Genomic DNA, 27,453 nt, shown 5'->3' on the forward strand with positions numbered 1-27,453 from the left:
AGTGTGGACGCGCCACAATGAGAAGCCCGAGCGCCGCAACCCAGAGTGGCCCCCTGCTCACCACAGCTGGAGAAAAGCCTGCACAGCGACGAAGACCCAGCACAGCCAAAGGTAAGTAAAGTTTTAAAAAATTAAAAAACAAAAGAAATGGATACCAAATCAGTTAGTTTGGGAAAGTCAAGAATGAGAAGAAAGAGCAAAGAGGCACTTCAGCATGCTCGGGGTACTTCTGTACTGTGGGGTACTTCTGTACTGTCTGACTATAACGCAGTGTGACTTGTTCATTCATTACTTGTATTAAAAGGCTGGCAACAACCCAAAGCCCTTCAACGAATAAATGGATAAACTGTAGTCCATCCACACTGCAGACCACACCTCCATAAAAAGAGACACATTCTTGGTATATGTAGCAACCTGGATGAATCTCAAATGCATTATGCTCAGTGGAAGAAGCTAGACTCAAAAGGCCCCACACTGTGTAAGCTCCTTTAACTGACATCCTGGAAAAAACACAAACACACACATAGGGGTCAGAGGCTACTGAGCACTTAGGCAGGAGCTGACTACAGAGTGGCAGCACAAGGGAATTTTTGGGAGGGAAGGAACTTCTTTGTACTCTAACTACTGCGGAAATTAGACATCTGTCAAAATTCTCTGAATTCTATACCAAAAAAGTGAATACTATTACATAAACATTAAAAAAAAAAAAAAAAAAAGAAAACTAAGTAAAATAACAAAGTGTGGATGTCCAAAGACCTTCCCTTTCACTCAGAACATAAATGACTTTTAAAATTCATTTCTATAATATCATAATGCACCAAAACAAGTTAAAAATTTCTGTTGATTAGAAATAAAGCAGAAATCACAGAGGGGGTGGGCCTGAGATGACAGGTTCAAAGGATGCTCTACCCTGAAGAAAACTCTTAAGGGTCAGGGTCTTGACTTCTAAAGGCAACAGGTACTTGGTCCCTCTATAGGGGGCTCCTCAGCCCCCTTCCTCAGAGCCAGGCTCCAGAGGAAGATGTGCAAGTCACAGCCACCATCAGCTGCTCGCCCTCCTGGAGGAAGGGGGCAGATGCACCAGGCATTCACTGCCACACAATGGGAACATGGGACCTGGGGTGGGGGTGCCGGGGTATGTCCAGATCTGTTGGAGGGGGTGGGGCCTGCTGTGCAGAGAGAATGCCAACAAGAGAACTCAAAACAGAAGATGGATGACCCCTATCCATCTGAAGGGCACCACACTGCCAGTGTGGGACATCCAGCTTCACACAAGGCCCTTGAATGTGAAATCTGGCAGCTGAATCCTTCCTTCAAGGGCCTCAAGAGCTCTCATTTTCCACTGGAGGAGTCAAATCCAATTCTTTTCATTTCCACCTACAAAACCCAAAATCTACATCAAACCTCACCTCCTGCATAAGCTTCGCTCTACTAAGAAAAGCCAACTTCTCTCCTCTAACTTACAGCAGGTGAAGTCTATTCCTCAGCAACCCCTATAACTTTTAATACCCTGTAGGCCTAGGTCCCTACCAAATTAATCTGCTTTAGGAAAGAATTTGTTCATTAATTTACTTACTCAACATTTACTAAGTACGTACTCCATCAGACATGAGCTGAAGCACTGTGTGTAGGAGAGTGAACAAAGCGTAGCTCCTGCCCCTAGGCTCGGGGGGAGGGGAGGGGGCAGTGAGGCAATGAACAAAACTGTAAGTGCCAGACCATCCGTGCAATGGCAAAGTCAGGGTAAGGGATAGGAGCGTGTGGGCGAGGACAAGGCCCTGGGTTACCCAGCAGGCTCGCCGAGGAGGGAACTTCTGAAAAGAGAACTGAGTAAGAAGCAGACCTGTGGCACGCAGGGACCTGATGTGTCAGGCAGAGCCGATGCGGGCCGAGGCAGGGTGTAGCTGGAGCCAGGTGACAACCAGTGGAGTGTCAGGACATGAAGTCACAGGGGCAGCAGGAACCTAGCCGCAAGGGGCTTCATAAACTGCCTTAGGGACTCTGGCTTTTTTTCTGAGGGAGATGAGAAACCACGGAGGGCTCTGAACTAAGCGGTGCATCACCTAGATCTGCATTAAGAGTCATCTGCAGAGCAGCTCAGCTCAGGTGAGTGGAGAGCAGGGAGGTCACTGGAATAACCCAGGCAAGATGATGTAGCGGGCGTAAATGAGAGCTGCACCCAAGAAGGCAGTGAGAAGCGCCAGGTCTGAGTGCCGACCAATCAAATTTGGTACCTGGAAGAAATGCAGAGACCACACAAGGAGCTCTGTCCTGAGCAACAGGAAGAAGGGAGTTACCTCTGACTGAGATGCAACAGGGTATCAGTAGATTACACACAAGTAAAAGCAGCTGTTTGGGACGGGAAGATCCAGCTAGGAGCTACACATTCTGAGAGTATTGACAAGTGGCCTAGCCATGACCTGGCATGAGATTACCCCAGGGTAGAGACCAGAGAGGAGGTGGGAGGGCCACTCCGAGGCAGTACAATTTGTAGCAGTTAAGCAGATGAGAAGGAGCCAGCAAAGAAGCTAGGGACAGCAGCCTTCAAGATAAAAGGACAACCAACTGAGTTGTGTCCCAGTGCCACCAGGGGAGAGTGATTCAGGAAAGCCATGGGAGGCCTAACTAAAGACTACCAACAGGGGGACTTGGCAATAGAGTGGTCCCTAACCCCAAGAGGAGCTGTTTCAGAGGAGAGGTGGGACCAAAAGCTTAGCCGGAACCATGTTCAAGAGAAATGAGAGAAAAGGAAATAGGAGTTCAGGATTCTTCCTAATTCTGGTATAAAAGGAAGCGAAGACCAAGAAAGTTTCCCTGGTCGTTCAGTGGTAAAGAATACACCTGCCAATGCAAGAGATGAGGGTTCAATTACGTGTTGAGAAGATCCCCTAGAGAAGGAAATGACAACCCACTCCAGTATTCTTGTCTGGGAAATCCCACAGAGAAGCCTGGCGGGCTACAGTTCAGGGGATTGCAAAAGAGTCAGACAAGATTTAGCAACTAAACAAGAAGATCTGAAGATCTAGAAAGGGTAACGGTAGCTGGAGAATTTGCATATTGATGGAAACACTCTGGAGAGAAGATAAACTGAAGGTAAAACAAGAATATTAGAGTCACGGGCTGGAAAAGGCAAGAATGGGTGGATCCAATACGAGAGATTAAACAGCCAATGGCTTACAGATATTGCCCTTCTAACAGCAACTGTTATAGAAGATTTAATGGCACCTGATCATGCTAACTACATGTTTTTAAAAGCACATAAAATTACATTGTACAATATCAATTGTAAAAAAAAAATTAAATGAAAAGGACAAGAGGCCACAAAGAAACTGTTAATTATGCTTATCTTTGGGTGGTTGAATATTTAGTTTTAAGATGTATTTTTACTTTTTTTCCAATCATTCAGAAAGCATATTTCTATTTCATTGGTTCCACTAAAAAAGTCACAGAAACTATTTCATGGTACATATCACGTAAAAAAGAAAAATCCAATCCATCAGAAAACACAAATAAACGAAGAGAAAAAACGTATCTATAACGCCCTGGTTAAACACTACTAGCATCCCGCTCTATTATTTTTCTCTAACTGATAAGCTGACGTCTGAGCAGAGATGCGGGTTGCAGATCTCTGCAGGAAGGTGAGTTCCGGGCAGGGCGGGCGGGCAGCGCAAAGGCCCGGGGGCGAAAGGGCTTCGCCACTTAAGGGATGCTAGTGGGCGACGGAGAGGAGCTGGAGAGAGCGGCGCAGGGGTTCCTGGACGACGGGTCTGACAAGCCTACCCCTGCGCGGAGCACCTCGCGCGAAGCAAAGTGGTGCGATTCCCATCCTGTGGAAGGAAGGAGTCGAGCATCGAACCCGGAAAACCAGGTGAAAAGAAAGCACCGGACCTAACTTTAACCCCGCGCAGAAAAAACAACGCGAGGCACCCCACTCACAGGGAGGAACGAGCCGGCAGGCAGCGAACCCGCAGCGCCCCCGGCCGCCGGCGGCCCCCGTCACGACCCGCGGTCCCCACACAGATTCAGTGCCGTCCCACAGCCAGCGCCACTCCGGGCCTCCCTCCTCGGCGCCCCGGGCCTCTGCCCGGGGGCTCCAGGGCGAACCGAGACCGGGGCGCGGGCCATCTAACCCGCAAGTCGGTCGTCCGCGCCACGCCCACACCTACCCCGGGTGTGGGCCGCGTTCCTCAGCTCTGGGGCTGGGTCTGGGGTCCGGGCCCAGACAGCGCCGTTCCGCTCGACACATCCGGGGCCCGGCCGGAAGAAGCGGCGGCGCGGCTGCTACGGCGAGCCGGAAGGGACGCGCGCCGCGCGCTCGCAGCTGCGCGTTGGCGTGACGTCTGTGGAGCGGGAGGCGCCGAGGCGGCTGGGAGAGCTAGACCCGCAAGGCGAGGGCGAGGGCTGTTGGGCTGGCGGCGGAGTGGTCCCTGCTTTGCGGAGAGTGGAGGTTGCCATGAGAGCGCTGCGTAGACGACGGTGGGGGCATGCGTTCACTCCGGCCGGCCGAATCGCCTATTAAGCGCCGGCTCTAGGCTTGGGGAGGAGACCGCGAAAGCCTGTGGAGCCGCCTCTCCGAGAAGTAGGGCTGGCTGGGGCCGCCGCGGGTGGGGCGAGGGGCTGACAGCTGGGCGGGCCAAGCAGGTGAAAAGGCCAGTCCAGGGATGAGTGAGGAGGAGGTGCAGAACCGGGGCGGGAGCAGAGGAAGTCATGCCTCAGAAGCAAACAAAAGGACTCGGGGAGATCGGGTGTCCACCTGTAAGTGTTACTCTACTCAACTTACTGGTTGCTCAAAGCCAATAAAGAGAGGCAAGAGTCGGGAGAGAGGGAAGGTGCTTTAATCAGAAAAATTGGCAATCGGAACTGCCAGTGGTTAAGAATCCATCTTGCAGTACAGAGGACACAGGTTTGATTCCTTCTCAGGCAACTAAATCCGTGTACCGCAACTAGAGAGTCTGTGCAGGGTCACAATAGAGGACAGAGATCCGGTGTGCTGTAACTAAGACCTAACGCAACCAAAATAATTAATTAATTAATTTTGGCAAAGAAAAAGAAATCTGGTGTTCTAGGCAGGAGGTGTTCTTATGTCCTGAGACCAACTCTGAAGATTCTGCTCAGTCTTGACAGTTTTTAAAGGGAAAAAGCGGAGAGAACCTCAGGGAATCATCAATCAGGAGGGTGGGTTCTGCATCCTCTTCCTCCGTGTGCAGACTGTCTGACTCTTCAGATATTGCCCGAGTGAACTGCCCTCAGGATTGCTGAGGGAGCCGCTGTGGGGAGAGAACTAGTCATTCTTTTTTTTTTTTTTTTTTTTAAAGAACTAGTCATTCTTTACTTCATTCTTCATTCTGACTTCTTTCAAAGTAGGAGAAGAATCAACATGTTAGGCACGGGCATAGTGGGCAATAAGGAGAGCACAAGTCAGGAGTTTGGTTAAGTTACCTAGTGATCTCATTCATGTAATTAGGTTCTTTTAAGGTCAGAGGGGGACAGAAATGGGTTGACAGGACAGGGACAAAAGAGCTGCTTTCATAAAGAATGGAGTTGGATCCCAACCTCATGCTATATGCAAAAATGAAATAAAACTGGATCAAAGACCTAAATGTAAGTGCTAAAATTACAAAACTCTCAGAAAGTAACATAGATACAAATCTTCAGTATCATAGATCAGGCAGTGGTTTTTTATGACACCAAAAACAGAAGTAATAAAAACAATAGGTTGGACATAATCAAAATAAAAAACTTGTGCTTCAGATAACACCATTAAGAAAAGAAAACCCACAGAATGAGAGGAAATATTTGCAAATCGTATGCCAAATAAGGGACTTGTATCCAGAATACAGAACTTGCAACTAAATAATTAAAAGACGATTAATTCTAAAATGGGCAGAGGAATGGATAACAAGATCCTACTGTATACCACAGGGAATTATGTTCAATATCCTGTGACAAACCATCATGAAAAAGAATATGAAAAAGATTTTATACACACACACATACACACACACACGTGTGTGTGTATGTGTGTGTGCTAGGTCGTGTCCAACTCTTTGGGACCCCATGGACTATGGCCTCCTAGCTCCTCTGTCCAAAAAAATTTTCCAGGCAAGAATACTGCAGTGGGTTGCCATTTTCTGCTCCAGCGTATCTTCCTGACCCAGGGTTCGTACCCACTTCTGCATCTCTTGCATTGGTGACAGGTAGACTCTTTACCACTGTGCCACCTGGGAAGCCCATACTTGAAATAACTTGAAACAGTGTAGATTTTGCAATACTTAATTTGAGCAGATGGAGTTATTGCCGAGCATCTTTTGAACCAGAGCGACGAGGCGTGCGGGCAGCAGCAGCAGGCACCTGGGCCCCAGCCCTGCCGCCTCGTTACGATGACCAGCGTGGTTAAGACAGTGTACACCCTGCAACCCTCCTGTGTGCTGAGCAGCGGCCTGCCCGCAGATGCACAAACTCGAGCCACTTTTAAGAGCCAGTTACCCGTTAAGTCCAAAGAAGTTGATGTTTCCAGACCTCATTCGGGAGCTTCAGAGAATGATGTTACAAAAATCATCAAACCGAGACGAGAAAATGGGCAGGTGAAGGCTACAGATACCTCCAGAAGGAACCTGAGGAAGAGCTACAAACCATTGAGTAAACAGAAATCAGAAGAAGAGCTCAAGGATAAGAACCAGCTCTTAGAGGCTGTCAACAAGCAGTTGCACCAGAAATTGATTGAAACTCAGGGAGAGCTGAAGGACCTGACTCAAAAAGTAGAGTTGCTGGAGAAGTTTCAGGACAACTGTTTGGCAATTTTAGAAAGCAAAGGCCTCACCCCAGGCAGTGAGACCCTGGCATCACAGCAGGACTCGACCGAAGATCACATGGACTCCATGCTGCTGTTACAAACTTTGCAAGATGAACTGAAGCTTTTTAACGGAACAGCCAAAAAGCAGATGGAAGAGTTACAGGCCTTAAAGGTAAAGTTGAAGATGAAAGAAGAAGAGAGAGCCCAGTTCCTTGAACAACAGACCTTATGTAGCAGTCAAGTAAATGATTTCACAACAGCCCTTGAGGAAATGGAACAGCTATTAGAAATATGATAAAAAGCAGGTGGCCACATGGCTCTCTCTTGGGGATAGACTCTCAGAGGAAGCTACTTAGGACATCTGCTTCTTGGCCATGATCTTCTAGGACTCACCATCCCCAGAATAAAAACAGTTTCTGCAGTAGGATTAAAGACAATTGATGTTGGAATGGCAATTCCTCCCTTAAGCAAGCATTCGTTCCCAGCCTTCAGATTGTCCAGCTCTCCTGAACCTCACAGTTCATAATTAGGGCCTACAGGAGAGGGGGCCTGAAAGCTTGGATCAGCCTCCTAGGATCAAAAAGCAGCACATCATTAGCATCAGGAGACTCTAAACCAGCCACAACCAGAGAAGCCAGAAGATGTGCAGAAAGAAACAGTGAAGCATACATGCTCTGTGGGAGACATCACTGAGGAGTCACATCCCTTCCTAACTTGGAACACATTCTGTCCCATCCTGGCTGGGCTCTGTAACCTCACTGTAAATTTATGAACTGAAAGTTACTTGAAATGGCTTCATAATGGGGTGAAGGTATAGATAGCAATAAGACGTATGAAACAATACAACTTGGAGCTTTTAATCTAAAAAAAAAAAAATTTTGAGCAGATGGCGTGAAATAGTATAGATCTTGTATACTTACTTGAGCCACTTTTTTTTATTACATTATAAAAAGTGCATGTTACCTTAGAAAAGTTAATCTATTTGCTGTTTTACTCTTTTGCAAAAACATTTGCTGTAATGAAGGAATTTGTTTTTTCCAAAATGTACAAAATGCATTTTATAATATTTACTGCTTTATTCCTAATTCTGCTTTAAAGTATTGAACTGGGCATAAGACATTAAAATATTAATCCAGAACTGTATAAACTGGATGTTGCTTAAAATCTGTATTACTACCATGTTAGAAATCCAGATTGCTTTTGTGATGTTTCAAATTAAAAAAAAATAATCCTCCTCATCTATCTATATATATATAGTTTTATATATATATATAAAGCTGAGTCACTTTGCTGTACAAAAGAAATTAACACAACATTGTAAATCAACTATACGTCAATTAAAAAAAATTTTAATGGGCAAAGGGCTTGAATATATGCCTCAAAAGAAGGTGTACAAATAAGCACATGAAAAGATGTTCAGCAACTTTAGGGATCAGGGAAATATAAACCAAAACCACTAGGATGGCTTAAACCAAAGAGTCAGGTAACAAGTGTTTACAAGCCTATTGGAAAAATTAGAAACCTCATCTGCTGCTAGTCAGAATTTAAAATGATGCAGTCAGGGACTTCCCTGGTGGTCCAATGACTAAGCCACAGTCTGAATGCAGGGGGCTTGGGTTCAATCCCCGGTCAGGGAACTAGATCCCACATGCCACAACTAAGAGTTTGCATGCCACAACAAAAATCCCTCTTGCCACAACTGAGAACTGACAGGACTTAAATACTTTTTAAAATAAAAAATAAATGATTCAGCCACTTGAAAAAAATGGCTTGGCAGTTCCACAAAAGAGTTATTAGGACTTAACATATGACCCAGGAATACCACTACTAAGTATCAAGAGAATTAAAAACACATCCACATGAAAGTGCATGTAAAAATATTCTTAGCAGCATTACTCAATCCCCAAGAAATGGAAACAACCAAAATGTCCATCAACTGATGAATCAATAAACTATGTCACACTGGGTGTGGGCGCTTGAACTCCCTTTTACCAAGGGCAGCTGAGACCAGTCCAGGAAGCCTCCAGCCTGGAGCCATTCAGCCGGGAACTGAGCCTGCACTCCTGCCTCCCACCAGCTGGGTGGGAGGGAGGGACCCTGGGCACTCTCTCAGGGCCTGATTTAGTACTGTAGTTTGTACTGGACCGTCAATGCACCTCACTGGTCCCAAAACCTCCGTCTGCCAAGAGCTGGCTGCTGTGGCCGCTGGGGCTAATAAATCTGTTTAACTTGAGTGTGTGTGTGTGTGTGTATATATATATATATATATATATATATATATATATATATAATGGAGTATTACGTATTATTATATATTATATAAAGTTATATATAATGGAATATTATTCAGCAAAAAAAAGGATGGAATTTGACATAGACTACAACATAGATGAACCTTGAAAATACTGTAGTAAGTTAAGGAAGTCAGACACAAAGCCCATGTATCATGATTTCATTTATATCAAATTTACAGGGACTTCCCTGGTGGTCCAGTGGTTCAGAATCTGCCTTCCAATGCAGGGGATGCAGGTTCGATCCCTGGGCCGTGAACATGCCGCAGGGCATGCCACAGGGCAACTAAGCCTGTGCAACATGACTAAAGAGCCTGTGCTTGGAAACCAGTGAACCCACATACTCTAGAGCCCGTGTTCTGCAGCAAGAGAAGCCCACTTACCACAACTAGAGAAAGCCCATGTGCCCCAGCAAAGACCCAGCACAGCCAATGTTTATGTGTATATATGAATTTAGGTAGTGCTGACAATTGCACCACTTTGTGTATCTACTAAATACCACTGAATTGTGCACTTTGAAAGGATGAGCTTTGTGGTGCATGAATTATACCTCAGTTACCAATCTATTTTAAAAAAGATTCAGGCTAAAGTGATCCAACTCCTCAGCAAAATGCAGATGCAAATATCACCTCTGATATTAAACACACAGAAAAAGAAAAAAAAAAACAAACGACTATAAAAGGGAGACCATAAAGGAGCATAAAAGGGGATAATTAGTTGGATAAAAGAGCAGAGCGGAGTGATTACATGTTTCTTTTACTTTTTAAAACATTTTTGTCATTTTATTTTTGGCTGTGTTGGGTCTTCATTGCTGTGCACTCAGGCTTTAAAAGTGAAAGTTGCTCAGTCCTGTCCAATTCATATAGTCCATGGAATTCTCCAGACCAGAATACTGGAGTGGGTAGCCTTTCCCTTCTCCAGGGGATCTTCCCAACCCAGGGATCGAACCCAGGTCTCCCACATTGCAGGCAGCTTCTTTACCAACTGAGCCACAAGTAGTGTGAAATTCTCTAATTGTGGAGATGAAGGGGGGCAGGCGCTGATCTGCTACAGAGCACAAGCTGCAGGTTTCTATAGTTGCAGTGCTCAGCTTAGTTGCTCCTCGGCATATGGGATCTTTCCAGACCAGGAAGATTCCCGATTCCCAGACACAGGGATCGAACCTGTGTCCCCTGCATTGGCTGGCAGATTCTTAACCACTGAACCACCAGGAAAGTTCAATTTCGTGTTTCTGAGCACTGATAGGGAGGCCCTTTCAATCTTCACTCCACCTCCCACTTAGTAAATTTGGAAATTTAAAAAACTACACCCCTCAGACTCCTTGGAGGCCAGAGTCCCAGCCCCTCCTACTGGCTGCATCTCTGCAGGAGTGGAGTTACCAGGAGGTGGCTTCCTTGCTGCTCCTGGCTGTACTTGCGGCAGGAGTTGACAAATTTGAGTCTCTCCTATAAGGGAGGTCTAGTTGTGAGTGACTTCTTAACCTGAACCCCCAGCCCTGGACTCAGCTCTGGGCCAGGGATCACACATCTCCAGTCATGGGGCCATTGGTGCCAACAAATGGGAAAAGGGGAGCAAAGGGAAAACGCAGAAATGGCCAACCAAGAGACTGAAGACTTACCTGCAGGGGAGGGATATTTAGGGACTTTGGGTTGATCAAACCTATGCCTCCTGCAATGGAGGCAGAGTCCTAGCCCCTGGACGGCCAGGGAAGTCCCTCCAAACACATATTATTTTAAAATATCACATACCTATGGATCCTCCAAGATGACTGAAATGATTACCCACTAATTGCCTGGAGTCCCACTTTGGAATTGTCTAGTTTGACCCTGAAACCAAGACCATGTAACTTTTCACGGGGAGAACCCCATGATCAGAGCAGTTTTTAGGTTACTTTCTGCCCTGGTGACTTAAAAAGTGACTTACAAAGCCCTATCACAGGTAAAATTAACATGCTTAAAGACAACCCCCAGTATTTCTCCTTCAAGCCCATCCTGTTCTCAATCACCCCACCTGTTAATGGCCCAGCTCATCAATTCATCAGACACAAGGCCCAAGTCAGCATTAAACCCTCCCTCCTGTCCCAGTAGTCCAGGGACCACCTGCAGTGACCCAAAGGCACACCTCCCTCGGCCTCTCCCCAGCCACAGTGCCTCCCCCACTGCCAGTCTTCCTGATTCTACTGCCCAACTCCATCTGTTCTCCCAAATGGAATAGCCCCTCAAAGAGATCCACCCCATTGTGCACATGGGTGTGCAACACACACATATATCACATGCACACATAGGTATCTGTGCACACACAGCTATCTGTGCACAAACATCACCTACACTTATATATGACATAAATACACATGTATAGACCACTTGCACACCACACGTGCATACACATGGGTAAACACATACCACACAGCACATGAATGTCTGCATCTCAGATGACACATGTACCCACACAGGCCCAACACACACACATACCACTTCTCCACTTGAAAGCTCCTGGGTCTCCGCTGGCAAAGTAATCCTCAAAATTCTCCAAGCCAGACTTCAACAGTACGTGAACCATGAACTTCCAGATGTTCAAGTTGGAATCAGGAAAGGCAGAGGAATCAGAGATCAAATTGCCAACATCCGTTGGATCATCGAAAAAGCAAGAGTTCCTGAAAAACATCTGCTTTATTGACTATGCCAAAGCCTTTGACTGTGTGGATCACAACAAACTGGGGAAAATTCTTAAAGAGATGGGAATACCAGACCACCTGACCTGCCTCCTGAGAAATCTGTATGCAGGTCGAGAAGTAACAGTTAGAACTGGACATGGAACAACAGACTGGTTCCAGATTGGGAAAGAAGTACGTCAAGGCTGTATATTGTCACCCTGCTTATTTAACTTATATGCAGAGTATGTCATGAGAAATGCAGGCGTGGATGAAAGACAAGTTGGAATCAAGATTGCTGGGAGAAATTGATAACCTCAGACATGCAGATGACACCACTCTTATGGCAGAAAACAAACAAGAACTAAAGAGTCTGTCGATGAAAGTGCAAGAGAAGAGTGAAAAAGTTGGCTTAAAACTCAACATTCAGGAAACTAAGATCATGGCGTCTAGTCCCATCACTTCATGGCAAATAGATTGGGAAACAATGGAAACAGTAACAGACTTTATTTTTGGAGGCTCTCAAATCACTACAGACGGTGACTACAGCCATGAAATTAAAAGACGCTTGCTCCTTGGCAGAAAAGTTATGACCAACCTAGACAGCATATTAAAAAGCAGAGACATTGCTTTGCCAACAAAGGTCCATCTAGTCAAAGCTGTGGTTTTTCCAGTAGTCATGTATGGATGTGAGAGTTTGGACTATAAAGAAAACTGAGCACTGAAGAACTGATGCTTTTGAACTATGGTGTTGGAGAAGACTTGAGAGTCTCTTGGACTGCAAGGAGATCCAACCAGTCCATCCTAAAGGAAATCAGTCCTGAATATTCATTGGAAGGACTGATGCTGAAGCTGAAACGCCAATATTTTGGCCACCTGATGTGAAGAACTGACTCATTGGAAAAGACCTTAATTCTGGGAAAGACTGAAAGCAGGAGAAGGGGACAGAGGATGAGATGGTTGGATGGCATCACCAACTTGATGGACATGAGTTTTCGTAAGTTCCAGGAGTTGGTGATGGACAGGAAGCCTGGCATGCTGCAGTCTGTGGGGTCGCAAAGAATCAGACACAACTGAGCAACTGGACTGAAATGAACTTCTGCTGCTACTCAGCGACTGCCACCTCCTGACCCTCTCTTCCTTGCTGACAGAACATCACTGTTCTTCTGCAGGGCACCACTTAAAAAGCATTCCCTGCCTCCCTTGCAGCTATGGAAGACCACATGACACACTTCTAGCCAATTATGGGATGCAGTTGCTGGCAGGAGAGCTTGCTAAGGGATAGGTTCAACAATGTGCCCCTTCCTTCTGCCCTCAGCCCTCCCACCTGGGTCTCATGCTTCTTCCTTAAGTGTGGAACATGCCAGGGATGGATGGATCCAGATGAAAGCTATATGCAGGGGGCCAGGTGGACACACAGAGAGAACCCATGTTCTCTGGCGCTGGGGACTGCTCTGCATGGCCCAACAGTCGCCCTGTTCTCTTCTTGTCTGTGCATCTCTCCAGGCCACCGAGCCCCATCCTGAGAACCTAAATGCCCATCCTGCCAAGAGCGTCCCGCCCACTCCGGCCTCTACCAGCTTGCCTGCCCGCACATGCGCACTGACTAACCCACTCTTCTCACAGCTCAGAGTGGAGGCAGAGCCAGGCCTGTCACTAACACAGCACATACCGTCTCTCTCCATGAAAGACCCACAGAAAAGACCAAGAAAAAAGTCAAAGAAGTATCTTAAGTGGGAATTCCCTGGTGGTCCAGTCCTTAGGCCTCTGCAGGGAGCCCAGCTTCAATCCCTGGTTGGGGAACTAAGAATCCCACATGCCCAGCGCCCCAGCTCAAAAATGAACACAAGTGACTAAGCCAAGTTTGTACTTATTTAATAAGAAAATCGCTTCTTTAAAAAAATAAGTCTTTACATGCTCAGGTGTGTGTAGTCAACGTGTTGAGCTGAAAATAGATTTGCAGCAGGTTCTCCCTGTGAGGAAAACTCAGAATGATGCAGGTCTCAAGACCCTGAGGTGAAGAGGGCACGCGTGGGGGCTCTCCCATCTGGCGAAGGCACGCAGCCAACAGCAGGCTGGCAGGTCCGACACGTGTCATGGGCCACTTCCAAGACGCTCCCGGGGCCTCAGTCACTGTCCCCGACCCCGTCACTGCCTTCCAGGGAGCTGGGGGCCTGCAAGGCAACAGCACACAGGAGACAGCCGTGAGGAACCAAGCTGTTCAGGGACAGGCACTTCCTCCCAGGGTGGAGGTCAGGCTGCCCTGACCTGCCTGAGGCGTGACCTGCCTGACTCCATGTCTCTCCCAACTGGTTCAAGAACCTGTCTTAAGACTGGGAAAGCCAGGGGCTGGGAATAAGAAGGGAGGTCTTCACTGGGCTCCTTCAAATGCCCAGAGGCCACCACTGCAGAACCCTGGGAACATAAATCTGGACCACTGCAAAGCTGGACAAGTACAAGCCCCTCAGCAGTATGTACAGATGGCAAATGGCCAGAGACCTCTATTCACAGAATCAAGCAGAGGGCAAGCCTGGCCCCAGGTCCTATCTGTACATATGCTTGACTTGGCCTCATGGTGCTTGGGAAAACTGATAACCATCTACCATCAAAGGGTAGAAGTGCAACCCAAAGTACATAAATAAAGGGTAGAATATTTCATATAAAATCCTGGAATGCTAGTTTCTCCGGAAAAAAAAAATGTAAGCTCTGACAACACTTGGGCCCACCTCCCTTGGCTGAACCGACCGCACCTGCCCCTTCAGGTGGAGCAAGAGCTCTCCTGTTGGCTACAGTCTCCACCAAGCCCTATTGCCTCCTGACACTGCATGCTACTTACCATCTGACCTGCACGCCTGCTTTCTTTACACTGGGCCCACCCTGCTTACTTCCCTTCCCTGGATGCACCTGAGTTTACAAGCCCAGCTGTGGAGGAAGGACAGTGTCTTTCTGGATATCTAGAACGTGGGAAGAAATCTCCCATAGCTCCAGGTGGGGATCTCACCCTCTGACTGCCTGCTGGGCCACCACGAGAGAACATGGGCTTTGGGGACCTCCCTCACTGCAGGATAAAGAATTGAGAACTAAAGTTAAAATGTTAACTTTTAGCTCCAGCACCTTAAATCATGGATGTTCTCCTTCTAACATAAGGTTGGTAGTTACATAACAGATGAGTCACACTTGGAGCCAGGGCCCTGGGAGGTACTGACAGCAAGCCTGGCTCCCTTGCTTGCTGAGCAGAGCGGCCTGATTGGGAGCTGGGCCAAAATGCAGGGTCTGCACCAGCCTGCATTCCCCCGCAGATGGAGGGCAGCACCGTATGCCTGGACAGGAACACCACCCTGGGCGAGGAGAACACCGCTGGGCTGCTCAGTGTCCTGGGCCCAAGCAATCCCACGTTCTGGAGTCAGACACATGCGCACCGACCAAGTGCGTGAGCCAGAGAAGGACGTCCCAGTGTCACCTCCCTCTCACACTTGGGAAGATGGGCCACTGAGCGTGTCCCTCACCCAGGGTCACCAAGCACAGAGCAGATGAGCCAGCCACCAGAACCTCTGCCCTGGCCTTTGCTCCTGCCACTGCTTTGACCCTGGAGGAATGACGCAGCTCTTGGCACCTACCCTTGCTCATCTATAGAATGGGCGCAATCAATGACAGGTGTGGACGAGCGCCTGGCTGAGCTCCTGGGAAGGCCGGCGCCAGCCCCCATGGTCCCCGTGGTCCCTAGCCCCCAGCCCCACCTTGATGCCCAGGCCAGCGGCAGCGTGGGCAGTGGCGCTGAAGTTGTGCATCGGCAGGGTACTCAGCCACTGGGCCATGGACCTCTCCTGGCGCTCGGTGCTAATGATCGTGGGGTAAATGTGCTGCTCCTTGAAGGCCGTGACCTCTGCCTCCTCCCGCGCCCAGTCCAGTGGCTCGTGCAGCCCGTCGTGGCCAAAGCGCTGGTTGTACTTCTCGAAGTGCACCCGCTCCAGGACCAGGCCGAGCCCCGGCGCCTTGGGCACGTCCACCTTGGCCTCGCCCCAGCAGCGCTCCAGCACACTCTCAGGCGCATAGCCCTTGACGATGGCCACCACCAGCCCCACCATCTTCCTGATCTGGTGCGTCATGAAGCTCTGGCCCTTGACCTTGATCACAGCGAACTCCATGCCCTCACGCACGAAGGGCTCCTCACAGAACATGTCGAGGATGTAACGCCGGGCGCTGGGCTCGTGAGGCCCCTTCTGGGAGGTGAAGTTGTGGAAGTTGTGGGTGCCCTTGTAGCAGGCCAGGAGCCGGTTCACATGCCCTAGTGTCTCTGCGCTCAGCCTGTACGTCTCATCCTGCGAGTCGTGATCCTTGTGGGCAAAGGCAAACGTGGGCAGCATGTAGAAGTAGGTCCTGGCGTCGCACTTGTTCTTGGAGTTGAAGCCGCCCGTGACCCTCTTCAGTCCTGGAGGCAGAGGAAGCGATGAGGACAGACTGATGACACCCATGACCAGCTCTGAGCGCTAGCACCTGGCCTCCCAAACCCAGATGAGCCCGAGGGGGACCCAGCTCCATGTGCTAAACACTCAGTCCACCAGACACTCCATCTCAGAGCCAAACCAACCAGTACAGTCAACTCTTAAGCATCTGTCAGAACCCAGGGTCGGCCAAGGTGCTGGACATCCTGCTCTCGCCTCTCGGATCCCAGGGGGACCCAGCACAGGGGGACCAGTTGCCATGGAGACCAAAGCACCAGCTGGTGTCCCTGACTCAGAACCCATGGGTCAGAAGCCATCCTGCAGGTGAGGCCAGGGGCAGCATTGTGATCAACAGCAAAAGAAACTTAAAAAGCCCAGCAATAGGAAAGCCATCAGTGGCTCCTAGACATCTGCAGGATGAAATGGGAGGCAGGCCCGCAGGGCAGGTGGCACGTCACCTGGACCGGAGGCCTCTGGCTGAGGGCTCACTGCACTGGCAGGAGCTCCAAATATATTTAACTGTTCAGTGAAAAAAAAAAAAGCAAAATGGGGCTTCCCTGGTGGTACAGTGGATAAAAATCCATCTGCCAATGCAGGGGACATGGGTTCGATCCCTGGTCTGGAAAGATCCCACATGTTTCAGGACAGCTAAGCTCGTGCACCACAACTACTGAGTCTGAGCACCTACAGCCTGTGCTCTCAACAAAAGAAGCCGCCGCAATGAGAAGCCTGTGCACTGCAATTAAAAGTGTAGTGCCCACTTGCCACAACTAGAGAAAGCCCTCGCAGCAGTGAAGACCCAGAGCGACAACAACAACAAAAAATAAATTATAAACAAAAAAGAAAGAAAAGCAAAATGGAGAACTACAGGAAGGGGAATTCTTTTTGTGACAGGAATACATATATAGAGATTATGTCTATATTTGTACAGAAAATTTCTACAAGGATGGTGAGAACTGTTGGTAGAGATGGTTTCTGGGAGCTGGGGACCAGAGAGTCCCCCGTGGCCTGGATGCTCCCTGCTGCATGGCTGTCCTCATGCTGAAGGCACAACCAAGTTGCAAGGAGTCAGCCTCACAAGGAGCCTGACTTAAAGGCCAACTTTGGCTTCAGATATCAAGGGGTGAGTCGATGCCCCCCCGAACAGCCCTCCACAGCAGCCAGTGCCTCCAAGCTGCCCCTGCCCCTCCACCCGCCACTGCCAGTTCAAGGCTGCACCTGCCCTGTGCTCTCCACCACCTGTTTCTGCTGTTATGTTTGATTTGGGGTAATCTTATTTTTGTTGTCTGTCTTGCTTTAAGAATTCATCTTGGTCGACACTGAGCACCACAAGTATGCTTCAGCACGTAATTTCCATTGTGTGGAACATAACCGCCAAGAGGCTGGGGGAGGGGGCAGTGGAGCATACAGCTGGGCTGCTAATGGTCGTGTGGTGTCATGTTATAGAGGCAGTGTCAACAGCTGCGACTGTGCATAGGGTTTGGTATTGTTTTAGCAAAACTGGGGAATAACCCATGGCAAACATTAGAATATTCCCTGGGGAAATGACTGTTAAGAAGCATCAAATGGGACTTTAAGAGGACTGGCTCTAAAAGGAGGTTTTCAAGAGGGATTACCCTACCAGGGAGAGAAAGACCACAGTGTAATAAAAACAAAACTATGTTATACTAGAAGTAAATTCAGGCTTCCCTGGAGCCTCAATGGTGAAGAATCCACCTGCCAATGCAGGAGACACAGATTTGATCCCTGGATCAGGAAGATCCCCTGGAGAAGGACATGGTAACCCACTCCAGAATTCTTACCTAGAAAATACCATGGACAGATGAGCCTGGCGGGCTACAGTCCATGTGGTTGCAAAGAGTCAAGACATGACTTCTGTGGCCCTCTGGCCCTCTGCAGAAAAAGTTTGCCAACTCTTGCTTTAAATTTAAACCCCAAAGCAATCACTTAAAAAAACAAACAAAAAAAAAACCTATAGCGAGTCATAGCATTAACTAACCAAATTGCTCCTTTCTCCAGGGGAAATTCCCAATCCAGGTATCAAACTCAGGTCTCCCACTTTGCAGGCAGACTCTTTACCAGCTGAGCCAAAAGGAAGCCCAAAGTGATAATTAAAAGCAATTATAAGAAACATCAATTAATCCAAAAGGAGTGACAAACAGAGGAGGGGATCAAAGTAACAGATGGGACAGAGAGAAACAGGAGGCAAGAAGATCTACGCCCAGCCATCCCAGCACACATTATAATAATTATTAACACCAATGGCATATATACGCCACCTAAAAGGCAGACAGTCAGACTGGATTTAAAAAAAAAAAAGAAAAGGTCCTAGAAATCCCATTATCAGGCCTATTACAAAAGGGAATAATTGCCCTTGTTTTAATTTGATCAAATCCAGACTTTTATACCCAAGCATTTGGTTAAAACAAGGCACATGTAGTGCCAAAGTGCTGCACTGAAGGCCTGAGTCTGTCTGTCTGGCTGTGCCCCTTCCTGAAGGAGACACGAGTCCTGAATCCTTTTCTGTAACTGACGTACAGCCACTGCAACCAACCGCTAAGGAACTGCTCTGTTGTCTTATCTCCACAATAGAGAAACTCAGCGAGAAAAGAAGTTGTGTGTCCCTGTTGGGACCGGCCACCACCTGGTGCGCAGCCCCGGTGACACATGGCTTACCCAGAATCCGAATGTGAGACGGAAGGTGGCTGTTGATCTTTTCTAAAATGTCATCAATCAGCCACACCTTCAGGGACACGACCTGGCCGGCCGCAGACACGCCCTGCAAAGGAAGCAGACGTGGGAGGGCCAGCTGGGCCTTGCACTTGGAGCACGACGCTCGGCACGCTGGTCTCTTCAGCAGAAGGACCACGCACACGCTGCGTCTTTCCACGGAGGAATTCTGCTTCTAGAAATGCATCTGAAGGGAATAATCAGAGACGAGAACAGTGCTCTGTATACCAAGGGAGTGAATGCTGTGCCACTCATAAAACATTACAAGTGAACTTTGAAGCTCAACAGAACATAAAGCTAGGGAACAAATCTATGACATCCTGCAGATAGGAGATAAAGTCCCACCTTTGACGTGATTCTCCAAAACTTAGGAAAAAAAGAAAATGCAAGTTAGATGACAAAACTCCAGGGCAGAGCAAGGAAGAGGTAACCATCTGAGTTGCAATAGCAGGAATCCTTTGGGGATAGGGCGCTGGTTACATAACTGATCGAGCTCTGTGCTCAGGATGAGTGCAGTAACCATTTGTGTATTACACCTCTGCGGCCGCATGGTCCTGTTTGTATCATGAGCCTGAGATGGATGGATCTAAGGCAGATGTCGTGGCCACTGTGCCACTCACAGGAGCAGCCAAAGAGAAAGAATAGACAGGATATCAGGCCCTGTGGCCCCAAGCACCTAGGTCTGGCCACACCTGAGCCGGAAATGCCCCAGCTTCTTGGTCGCATGAGGCAACAAATTTCTTTCCACTTAGGCTAGCTTGATCTGTGCATCTGTCACTTGTGACCAAGAGAATCTTGAGAGATAGAGACACTAAGAGGGAAAGTGGGACAAGGACAAACACAAACCACAGACGGGCAGCTTCAGTACTGCTCACACCTGCCGGGGATGTGGGGACAGCACCTACCTTGTCCGTCCGGGCACAGCGCTGGAAAGACATCTTCCGCATGTCCTCCCCGTGATTCTCAGGGATACAGCCCGAGCGTACCAGGGCCGACACCAGGTCATCTTCGATGGTCTTGAATTTCGAGGACCCAACATTCCTCTGAGGAAAAGAGAAGAAAAATTGTTTCTTCCGAGTCACTACCTACCGTAAGGGGCCCCAGGCCGGGGCTGGTCCAGGGAGGGGCATGTGTGGTGTGCCCACACCCGTGGGCACGGAGAGACCCTGCAGCTCATCCCCTGACCTAGAGAAGTAGGAAAGCCACCTGTGGGTCCCCACAGTCCTAGAAATTTCCAACCCTGGGCAGCCAACATTGGCCTCACCTGAGACAACATTTCCCTCTACCTAGTCGGATATTAAAAGACTCTTGCTCCTTGGAAGAAAAGCCATGACAAACCTAGACAGCATATTAAAAAGCAGAGATATCTCTGCCAACAAAGGTCTGTCTAGTCAAAGCTATGGCTTTTCCAGTAGTCATGTATGGATATGAGAGCTGGACCATGAAGAAGGCTAAGCTCCGAAGAACTGATGCTTTTGAACTGTGATGCTGGAGAAGACTTCTTTCTTAACTTTAAAATTTCCTGATGGGTTTAGTTTGTGAATAAAAAAGAAAAAAAATGAACAAAGTGTTCACAGTAATTATCAAGGCAAAGTCAACTCTAACACAGTTTCTCTGTAATGTCATGAGCATGTCAGCGACAGCACCAGGCCAGCGCACAGTTGATGGCAGTTGTGTGCTGGCTCAGACATCACCCCTACAGCTGCTACTGTCACCAGAAGTCCTCAAGTTGTAGGGTCAGTGCCTGGGGCCCAAGCTCTTTACCAGCCGCAGCTCTCTCTTCTGGAGCTGAGTAGGGGAGGCAAGTGGCAGGACCCCAGGAGACCCCAGTCTGCACTGTACACACCCGCTGGGCTCATGGGTCCAGGGCTGCCCTCTGGGGTCGAGGGAGTGAGCAATACTGCTGTGGTGGGGATGGGGCAACCCCACCAGGGCTGGGTGGAGAAGACTCTTGAAAGTCCCTTGGACAGCAAGAAGATCAAACCAGTCAACCTAAAGGAAATCAATCCTGAATATTCTTTGGAAACAAGCTCCAACACTTTGGCCACCTGATGCAAAGAGCCGCCTCACTGGAAAAGACCCCGATGCTGGGAAAGATTGAGGGCATGAGGAGAAGGGAGTGACAGAGGATGAGATGGTTGGATAGCATTCCTGACTCAGTGGATGTGAGCAAACTCCAGGAGATAGTGAAGGACAGGGGAGCCTGGCATGCTGCAGTCCTTGGGGTCACGAAGAGTCAGACACAACTGAATAACAAGTCAGATATGAGACCAGTACCCTCCTGCTTAAGACCCATCTGTCTGCAGCACCCAGCCAAAGAGGGACTCGTCTCCCTCATCACCCTAGGGAATCCCCTCCCCCACCACCTCAGGTCCTGAGCACGCCCTCCTGCATCACTACAGGGAGGCAGGCCCCCCTGCTAAAGATGGAAGCCACCCCAGGGTACGATCAGCATCTAGTGGGTGCAGATGGGAATGTGCTATTGGTGAGGGATGCAGTGTAACCCCAGTCCAGTCCTGCAGGATCCCGTGACATTGGTGAGATCACCACCCTGACATTCTCAAAGAAAACCTTTGACAAGGAAGGGACACAGTCCTACAAGCACTTCGTCAAGGCTCATCACAGTGGGAAGGTTCTTCCCAAAGTCCACCTTACAGTTTCCATGGCACCATAAGCCAATCACTCAGCAAGAAGCTGTAAATGCTCCTCCAGTGATTGGCATAGATATTAGGAAACAGGGATAACAACGCTTCCACATATCCCACGGTGTCCTGTCACCATGTGGGATACTGTCACTCTCCACCCTTCATTCATTCTCCTAACGAGGAAACTGAGGCAAACTGAATATGATGAGACATGACAAAATTCTCAAGCCAGCGATAAGGCAACAACACATGTGATCAAAGTCACCCTCAAAAAAGCATTTAAGTAACCACAAAGAGCAGCGGAGGTGGTTAGCCTGTTCCACTAAGTGGGACCGAAGCACTGTTTTCACCCACTGTCACAGTCTGCCAGTGGTCATCAAATTGGGTTCATGGGTGCAACCTTATACTTTAAAGAAAATAATGAAATAGGAAATGAAGTAGCTCATTACTACTGTTATTCACAGTAAAGGCTACCACAGCCCTTGGTAAGGTTGGGCATCGTTTTCTTAAACTTCTGCTTGAGTTAGATACTTTACACAGCATGAATTACTCCCTGGGAGTCAAGCTTAAAGACGTTTACAGAACAAGAAACCAAAGTCTAAGAGCCACAGAGCTGACCACAAGGAACAAGAAGAAAACCCACGTGCATCTGTCGGGGCACCCAGACCCTTCTGCTTTTCAGGAAAGGACTGCATGGTGGGGCTGGGCAGGGAATTCTCATGTGCCCATGTACCTGCAAACTGTCACCTTCATGACTCTGACAAAGAGAAATAGCAGCCTCTTCTGAGCATCCCCGGCACTGTCCCAATCCTAGCAAACAGCATCAGTCAGCCTAATAATGACTCTTCATGCCAGTACTGTGATCTTAAAGAAGAGGAAGCGAGGCACGGAGAGCTCCAGTCACTTGCCCGAGGCCACAATGCTTGGTCATCAGCAGGCCTAGTACCTTACTCACCTTAGGAGGCTTGTGAACACCCCCTACAAGTATCCAAGCAATGTATTAGATGACACAAGTCTCAAAGCTGCTTCCATTTGATTCTTACTTGATGGAAACCACCCAATAGAATAGGTGAAGAATGAGACCTCGCTTTCTGCCATTTCCTGAGATGGCTCACAGGGCAAATGTCACTCTGAGGTCCCTGCCCCAAGCACACGGTGGCCTTGAGAGGTCAGAGCTGCCCAGGCCCCTCAGGGCGCCCTCACCTGCATGCCGTGGTAGCCCTTCCCAGAATAAGCCATAAGCAGCACGATCTTCCGCTTGGGCAGCTTCCTCTGCTGCTCCCCATCCTCACTGCTCTTGAGCTTCTTCGCCTGCTGCTCTGTTTCCTCCCAGATCCTGGTGGGACCCTGCCAGCCACTCCGGGCCTTCTTGTTCTGCTCCTGTTTGGTTCCCACGGGCATGGGGGCCTCCCCGTTCCCGGCCATCGGGTGCAAACTGAAAAGACATGGTTGGGGGGTAGGGTGCGGGGCGGTGAGCAACACAGAAGGAAACACAGTTAAAGAGTGACCGTGGCAGCATGGGCCGGTAAACACCCTGGGCTGACCACCGCGGCGTCCAAACCCCAGCTGGGCCCTAACTGTAGATCTTGCCCAACCACTAACTTGGCCTCGTTTCACTGTCCGAGAAATGGAGCAGTGACAGCACTTAACGCGATCAGGGCTTGGCGCTCGCCGGGCATGCAGTCGGGCTCAGTGGGGGTCAGCGTGCTACCCCAGGGTCACAGACAAGTGCACCGTCATTACCAAAGGAGGCGCGGTCCCAGGTGCGGGGTCCACGGTCCGCAGGCTCTCCTCAGGGCCCAGGCCGCCGCCCGCAGGCCGGGGAGCCCCATACAGTGCAGGGAGTGGCGGGGGTGAGGGGGCACGCGCCCGACCCCTGATCTCCCCCGGGACGCACCCTCCCAGGCCCTTTAAATCCCTGACCTCCCCGGGGCCCCTACACACCAGCCCGCCCCTCCCGAACTCCCCGCCACCCTCGCCACGCTCCAGCCCCGCCCCTTCTGAACTCTAACCTTCCTGGGACCCTCTCCCGCTCCAGCCCCGCCCGCGGATAACCTCAGACTTCCTGACCCCCAGGCTGACCTCTGACCTCCCTAGTCCCTCCTGCTCCCCCTTCGTCCTCTCGCCCCGCCCAGCCGGCTCTCCCTCGGGAGTCGGGGAGACCCCGGCCACCTACGCCGGGACCAGTGGGGCACTCCCTGACCCGGCCCCACTCACGGAGCCGCGGACTGAGCCCGAACCTGACCACGTGGGAGAAGGCGGAAGTAGAGAGCACTGCCGGACGGCGGCCGGACGTGGACAAAAGTCCTTCTGGGAGAGGCGGCTCGAGGCGGCTTAGGGCGGAGCTTGGTGTCGGGGCGGGACTGGGCGTGGCTTAGGGGCGGGGTCTGGAGCCTGGAGCCAGGTTCGCCGCCGCCGCCGCCGCCGCCGCCGCCGCCGACTCCCGGTCGGTTCGTGGCACTGTGAATGCACCATTTTAGAGCGAACGAATTATCCTCGCAGCTAACGCTCCCAGGCGCTGCTCCGTGTTACACGTGTCAGTTCATTCAGTCCTTTCGCCCATCCTAAGGAGCAAGCACCATAGGATCTCCTCGTTACTGAAGAGGGACCCGAGGGACAAAGAGGCTGAGCCCCTTGCCTGAAGTTTCACAGCAGCAAGCCCTGGCATCTGGAATGAGAGCCTCTTTCAACAGCGTGCAGACCAGCGCCTTCCCACAAACCTGTCCTAAGATAGCACTTGCCATGTGCCACGTGCTGCTCTAGTGGCTTGGATGCATGTTAGCTTATTCAATCCTCATGAAACCTTGAGGAAGGTTTTCTTGTCCCCATTTTACACTGAGAGGCCCCGAAATCCAAGGGAGAGAGTGAGTCATGTTGAGGCTCCAGGGAGTGATGACCTCCTGGGAACTGGTGGAAGACAGTTGGGAAAGTCATCCATGCGTGGGGTTTGGAAGACTATGGGTGGGTGGAATGAGCAACAGAACCCACAGAAGGTGGAAGGAAGTCTGCTGAAGGCATGGGACTCAGATCTCCCTGAGTGGGTTACTTGGTCAGCAGTTATTTACTGAGCACCTGCTAGGTTACTGGTGCCTCCAGAGGCTGGGAACAGATGAGGAGCAGAACCCCTGTCCACAGGAAGCTCCCATTCCTGGGGGGACAGGTCATAACAAACCAACAGTCAGAGAGTATGTGATCAAGTAGTAAATGCCTAGTGAAGAATGACTCAGAAGTACTGACACATGCTACATCGGGGGTACCCGAGAACACGTTCAGCGGGAGAAGCCACTCCGGCCTTCTTATCCTGCTCCTGCTTGGTCCCCGTGGACATGGGGGCCTCCACATGCAAAAGGCCATATCTTGCGTGGCTCCATGTGTGGTTGATCCTTTAACAATGCAGGGTTGAGTATGCAGCTCCACTTATACGGGGTTTGTGTCACTAAATCCGAACTGCAGTATGACTCAGTCTGCCAGTGGTTGAATCCACAGATGTGTAACCATGGATACGGAGAGCTAACTGTCCAGTTATATGTGGATTTCCAAACTGCTTGAGGGGTCTGTGACCCTAACCACCGTGTTGTTCATGGGTCAACTCTATGTGAAATGTCCAGAACAAGCAAATCCACAAAGAAAGAAAGTAGATCCGTGACTGCTGACAAGGATTCTTTCGTGGATCAAACTCTACTCAGCCTCCTCCTCTGCACACAAGTCAGACCTGGTTGGACAAGAGCTCAGGCAGATGCGAGGGGACAGCTGACTTGTGCTAAACAACGCCCGCCCCCCCATGGCCCCAGGACAGCCCATCCCTCTGGGGGAAGGGAAGAAAGAGCGGTACCAGGGTTCCAGGCATGAGTAAAGGTCAAGGTCATGTGTGGTCTGAGGAACTCAAGTGGCTGAGTGGCCTTGAGAAACAGCAGAGCACCTTCACACAGAGCCCCCCACCCCCACCCCTTACCATAGACAGAGACTCGTTGTCAGGGGCCAGTTCTTTCCGGCTCTCAGCCTCTGCAGCTCCGGAGGCGTGGGCCCCGCTCTGGCACTTGCAGATGGACACAGGGGCCCAGGCTGAGCTGTTCATGTGAGCACACGACCTGGGCAACTGTGATGGCTGAAACGGCAGAGGAACCAGAGCTGCTGAGGAGAGCTGTTGAAACTCAATGATGGGGACTTTGGGTTGTGTCCTGGAGATCAGTCAGCCTCTCCCTGCCTGAGTGAACCAAGAAGCCCACTGTACTGGAACAGAAACCCCGGGCTGGGTGAGGGCAGGCTCAGGGGCAGGTCCAAGACGGCGAGTTGTGCCTGGGGGCGGGGGGCCCGAGTCAACAGGCGGGGACCATAGAAACCTGGGGCCCTGCCCTCGGGTCCTGCGTCAGGTGAGACAGAACGAAAGGAAAAGCCCACCGAGGCGGCTTCCTGCAAACCGGCCACGCCTGCTCTTTCATCCGGACGCCAGCAGCTCTGATCTCGCCATCTCTGACCTATGGAGTGCACACTGAAGCCTGTGAGGTTGGGATAGGTGCCCAGGGGGCAGTTTGAAGTGGGACAGGCCCCTGAGTGGGGCCTCCTGGCTGAGGGTCCCTGTGAGCATGCCAGGAACGTGCAACGCAAGGTCTGCAGAAAGCAAGCAGGCAGCCAGCCCCTCCTGTGTGCTTGCTGCATCCCGAGGCCCGGCCAGTTCTCCTGGGCCCCCCTTCATGTCACGCTCCTGCACAGGGAAGTTTGTAGCAGCTTCACCCATAAACACTGAGAAGCCAGAGGGCATCCTTTGGTAGGCGAACAGATAAATAAACTGGGTAACTCCAGACGGGGGTATCATTCAGCACTGAAAAGAAATGAGCCATCAAGCCATGAAAAGACATGAAGAAGCCACTCTGAGTAAACGACACACGGTATGATTCCAGCATTCTGGAAGAGGCAAAATTATGGAGACAGTAAAGGGACGGGGACTGACGTCGGTGGAATGAACACAGTGCAGATTTTTCAGGGCAGTGAAATGATACTGAAATGGTACATCACTGTACACGTGTCCAAACCCACAGCATGTGCACCAAGAGTGAATCACAACATAAACCGTGGACTCTGGGTGATGATGTGTTGATGTCGGTTCAACAGTGGTAACAGATGAATCTCACCCATGCAAGTTATTAATGGGGCAGCGAAGGCGGCAGAAGGGGAGAGGGAGTAGTGTGTGCGAGCTCTCTGTACTTCTTGCACACTGTTTCTGTGAATCTAAAACTGCTATAAGAAATGAAGTCTATTAAACATGACAACAAAATGCCATGGTTGTCTTAATCCTCTTTTGGCGTTTCTAACATACGGGGGAGCCCCACACAACGGAAGGGGCTGCCTCTCCACCAGCACGACCCTTCCTGTCTACAGAGGAGGGAGCACGCGCTCCAGGAAGCCAGACTGGAGCAGCCCTGCTGGGACCCGGCCTTTTGGGGCCCCACCTTCCACTTCCTCTTAACGCTACCTTTCCACGAACTTTCGTCTCACATTGTGGTTAGCCTCTTTGGTAACTTAATGAGTTATTTTTAATCTATTGAAACAATATGTAGTCTAAAAAATGCAAACCTTACCACTCAACAATAGAGAAACCATCCAATTCAAGGATGGGTAAGGAACTTAAGATAGAAAAGATCTAGAAATTGCTGACAAACCCGTGAGAAGACATTTGGAGTCACTAACCATCAGGGTAGTGCAAATCAACTCTCACACCCACACTAACGTGGAGCGGGGGCCCCTCCTGCACCGAGGGTGGGGATGGAAATGCTGTGGCTGCTGTTACGGTCCGGCGGCCAGTGAACCCCCAGAAGACTGAGCTCCTCAGCCTTGACTTGAGCCTGATCCCCAAACTCCAGGTGATGCTGCAGGACATGGGGATGGGGGGACCGAGAAAGGTGAC

The 27,453-nt window shown here is 49.9% G+C and overlaps 3 protein-coding genes across 17 annotated transcripts in view; 1 reads left to right on the forward strand and 2 right to left on the reverse strand.

Moving 5' to 3' along the window:
* The window catches only part of EP400 (E1A binding protein p400), a 107,473-nt gene extending 103,111 nt beyond the window's left edge, over positions 1 to 4,362 (reverse strand). For 6 of the 12 annotated variants that reach the window (XM_043488635.1, XM_043488664.1, XM_043488605.1 and 3 more), the window contains exon 1: positions 4,167 to 4,336. The gene's annotated coding sequence lies outside the window, so the exon portion shown is untranslated. Of the gene's footprint in view, positions 1 to 4,166 lie in introns of all 12 variants that reach the window. The other 6 variants (XM_043488586.1, XM_043488568.1, XM_043488626.1 and 3 more) reach the window with 4 other exon arrangements.
* A 60-nt stretch (positions 4,363 to 4,422) lies between these two features.
* On the forward strand, positions 4,423 to 8,039 carry LOC122454294 (small kinetochore-associated protein-like). Its single transcript, XM_043488683.1, has 2 exons — positions 4,423 to 4,755; positions 6,286 to 8,039. Exons 1-2 carry the CDS (start codon positions 4,662 to 4,664, stop codon positions 7,086 to 7,088), a joined length of 897 nt encoding a protein of 298 aa, XP_043344618.1. The 5' UTR covers positions 4,423 to 4,661; the 3' UTR covers positions 7,089 to 8,039.
* A 5,553-nt stretch (positions 8,040 to 13,592) lies between these two features.
* PUS1 (pseudouridine synthase 1) lies at positions 13,593 to 23,850 on the reverse strand. Of its 4 annotated transcripts, none has more exons than XM_043488690.1 (6): positions 23,769 to 23,850; positions 22,755 to 22,986; positions 19,812 to 19,949; positions 18,853 to 18,955; positions 15,472 to 16,163; positions 13,593 to 13,908 (listed from the first exon to the last, which is right to left on the reverse strand). In XM_043488690.1, exons 2-6 carry the CDS (start codon positions 22,974 to 22,976, stop codon positions 13,861 to 13,863), a joined length of 1,203 nt encoding a protein of 400 aa, XP_043344625.1. In that variant the 5' UTR covers positions 22,977 to 22,986; positions 23,769 to 23,850; the 3' UTR covers positions 13,593 to 13,860. The 4 variants fall into 4 exon arrangements, with proteins under 4 accessions (XP_043344625.1, XP_043344631.1, XP_043344622.1 ...); XM_043488696.1 differs by having other exon boundaries at positions 23,728 to 23,850; XM_043488687.1 differs by lacking the exon at positions 23,769 to 23,850 and adding an exon at positions 23,295 to 23,762.
* Positions 23,851 to 27,453: the final 3,603 nt, after the last annotated feature.

The sequence above is a fragment of the Cervus canadensis genome, chromosome 1 (genome assembly GCF_019320065.1).
Source record: "Cervus canadensis isolate Bull #8, Minnesota chromosome 1, ASM1932006v1, whole genome shotgun sequence".
Classification (NCBI taxonomy): Eukaryota; Metazoa; Chordata; class Mammalia; order Artiodactyla; family Cervidae; genus Cervus; species Cervus canadensis.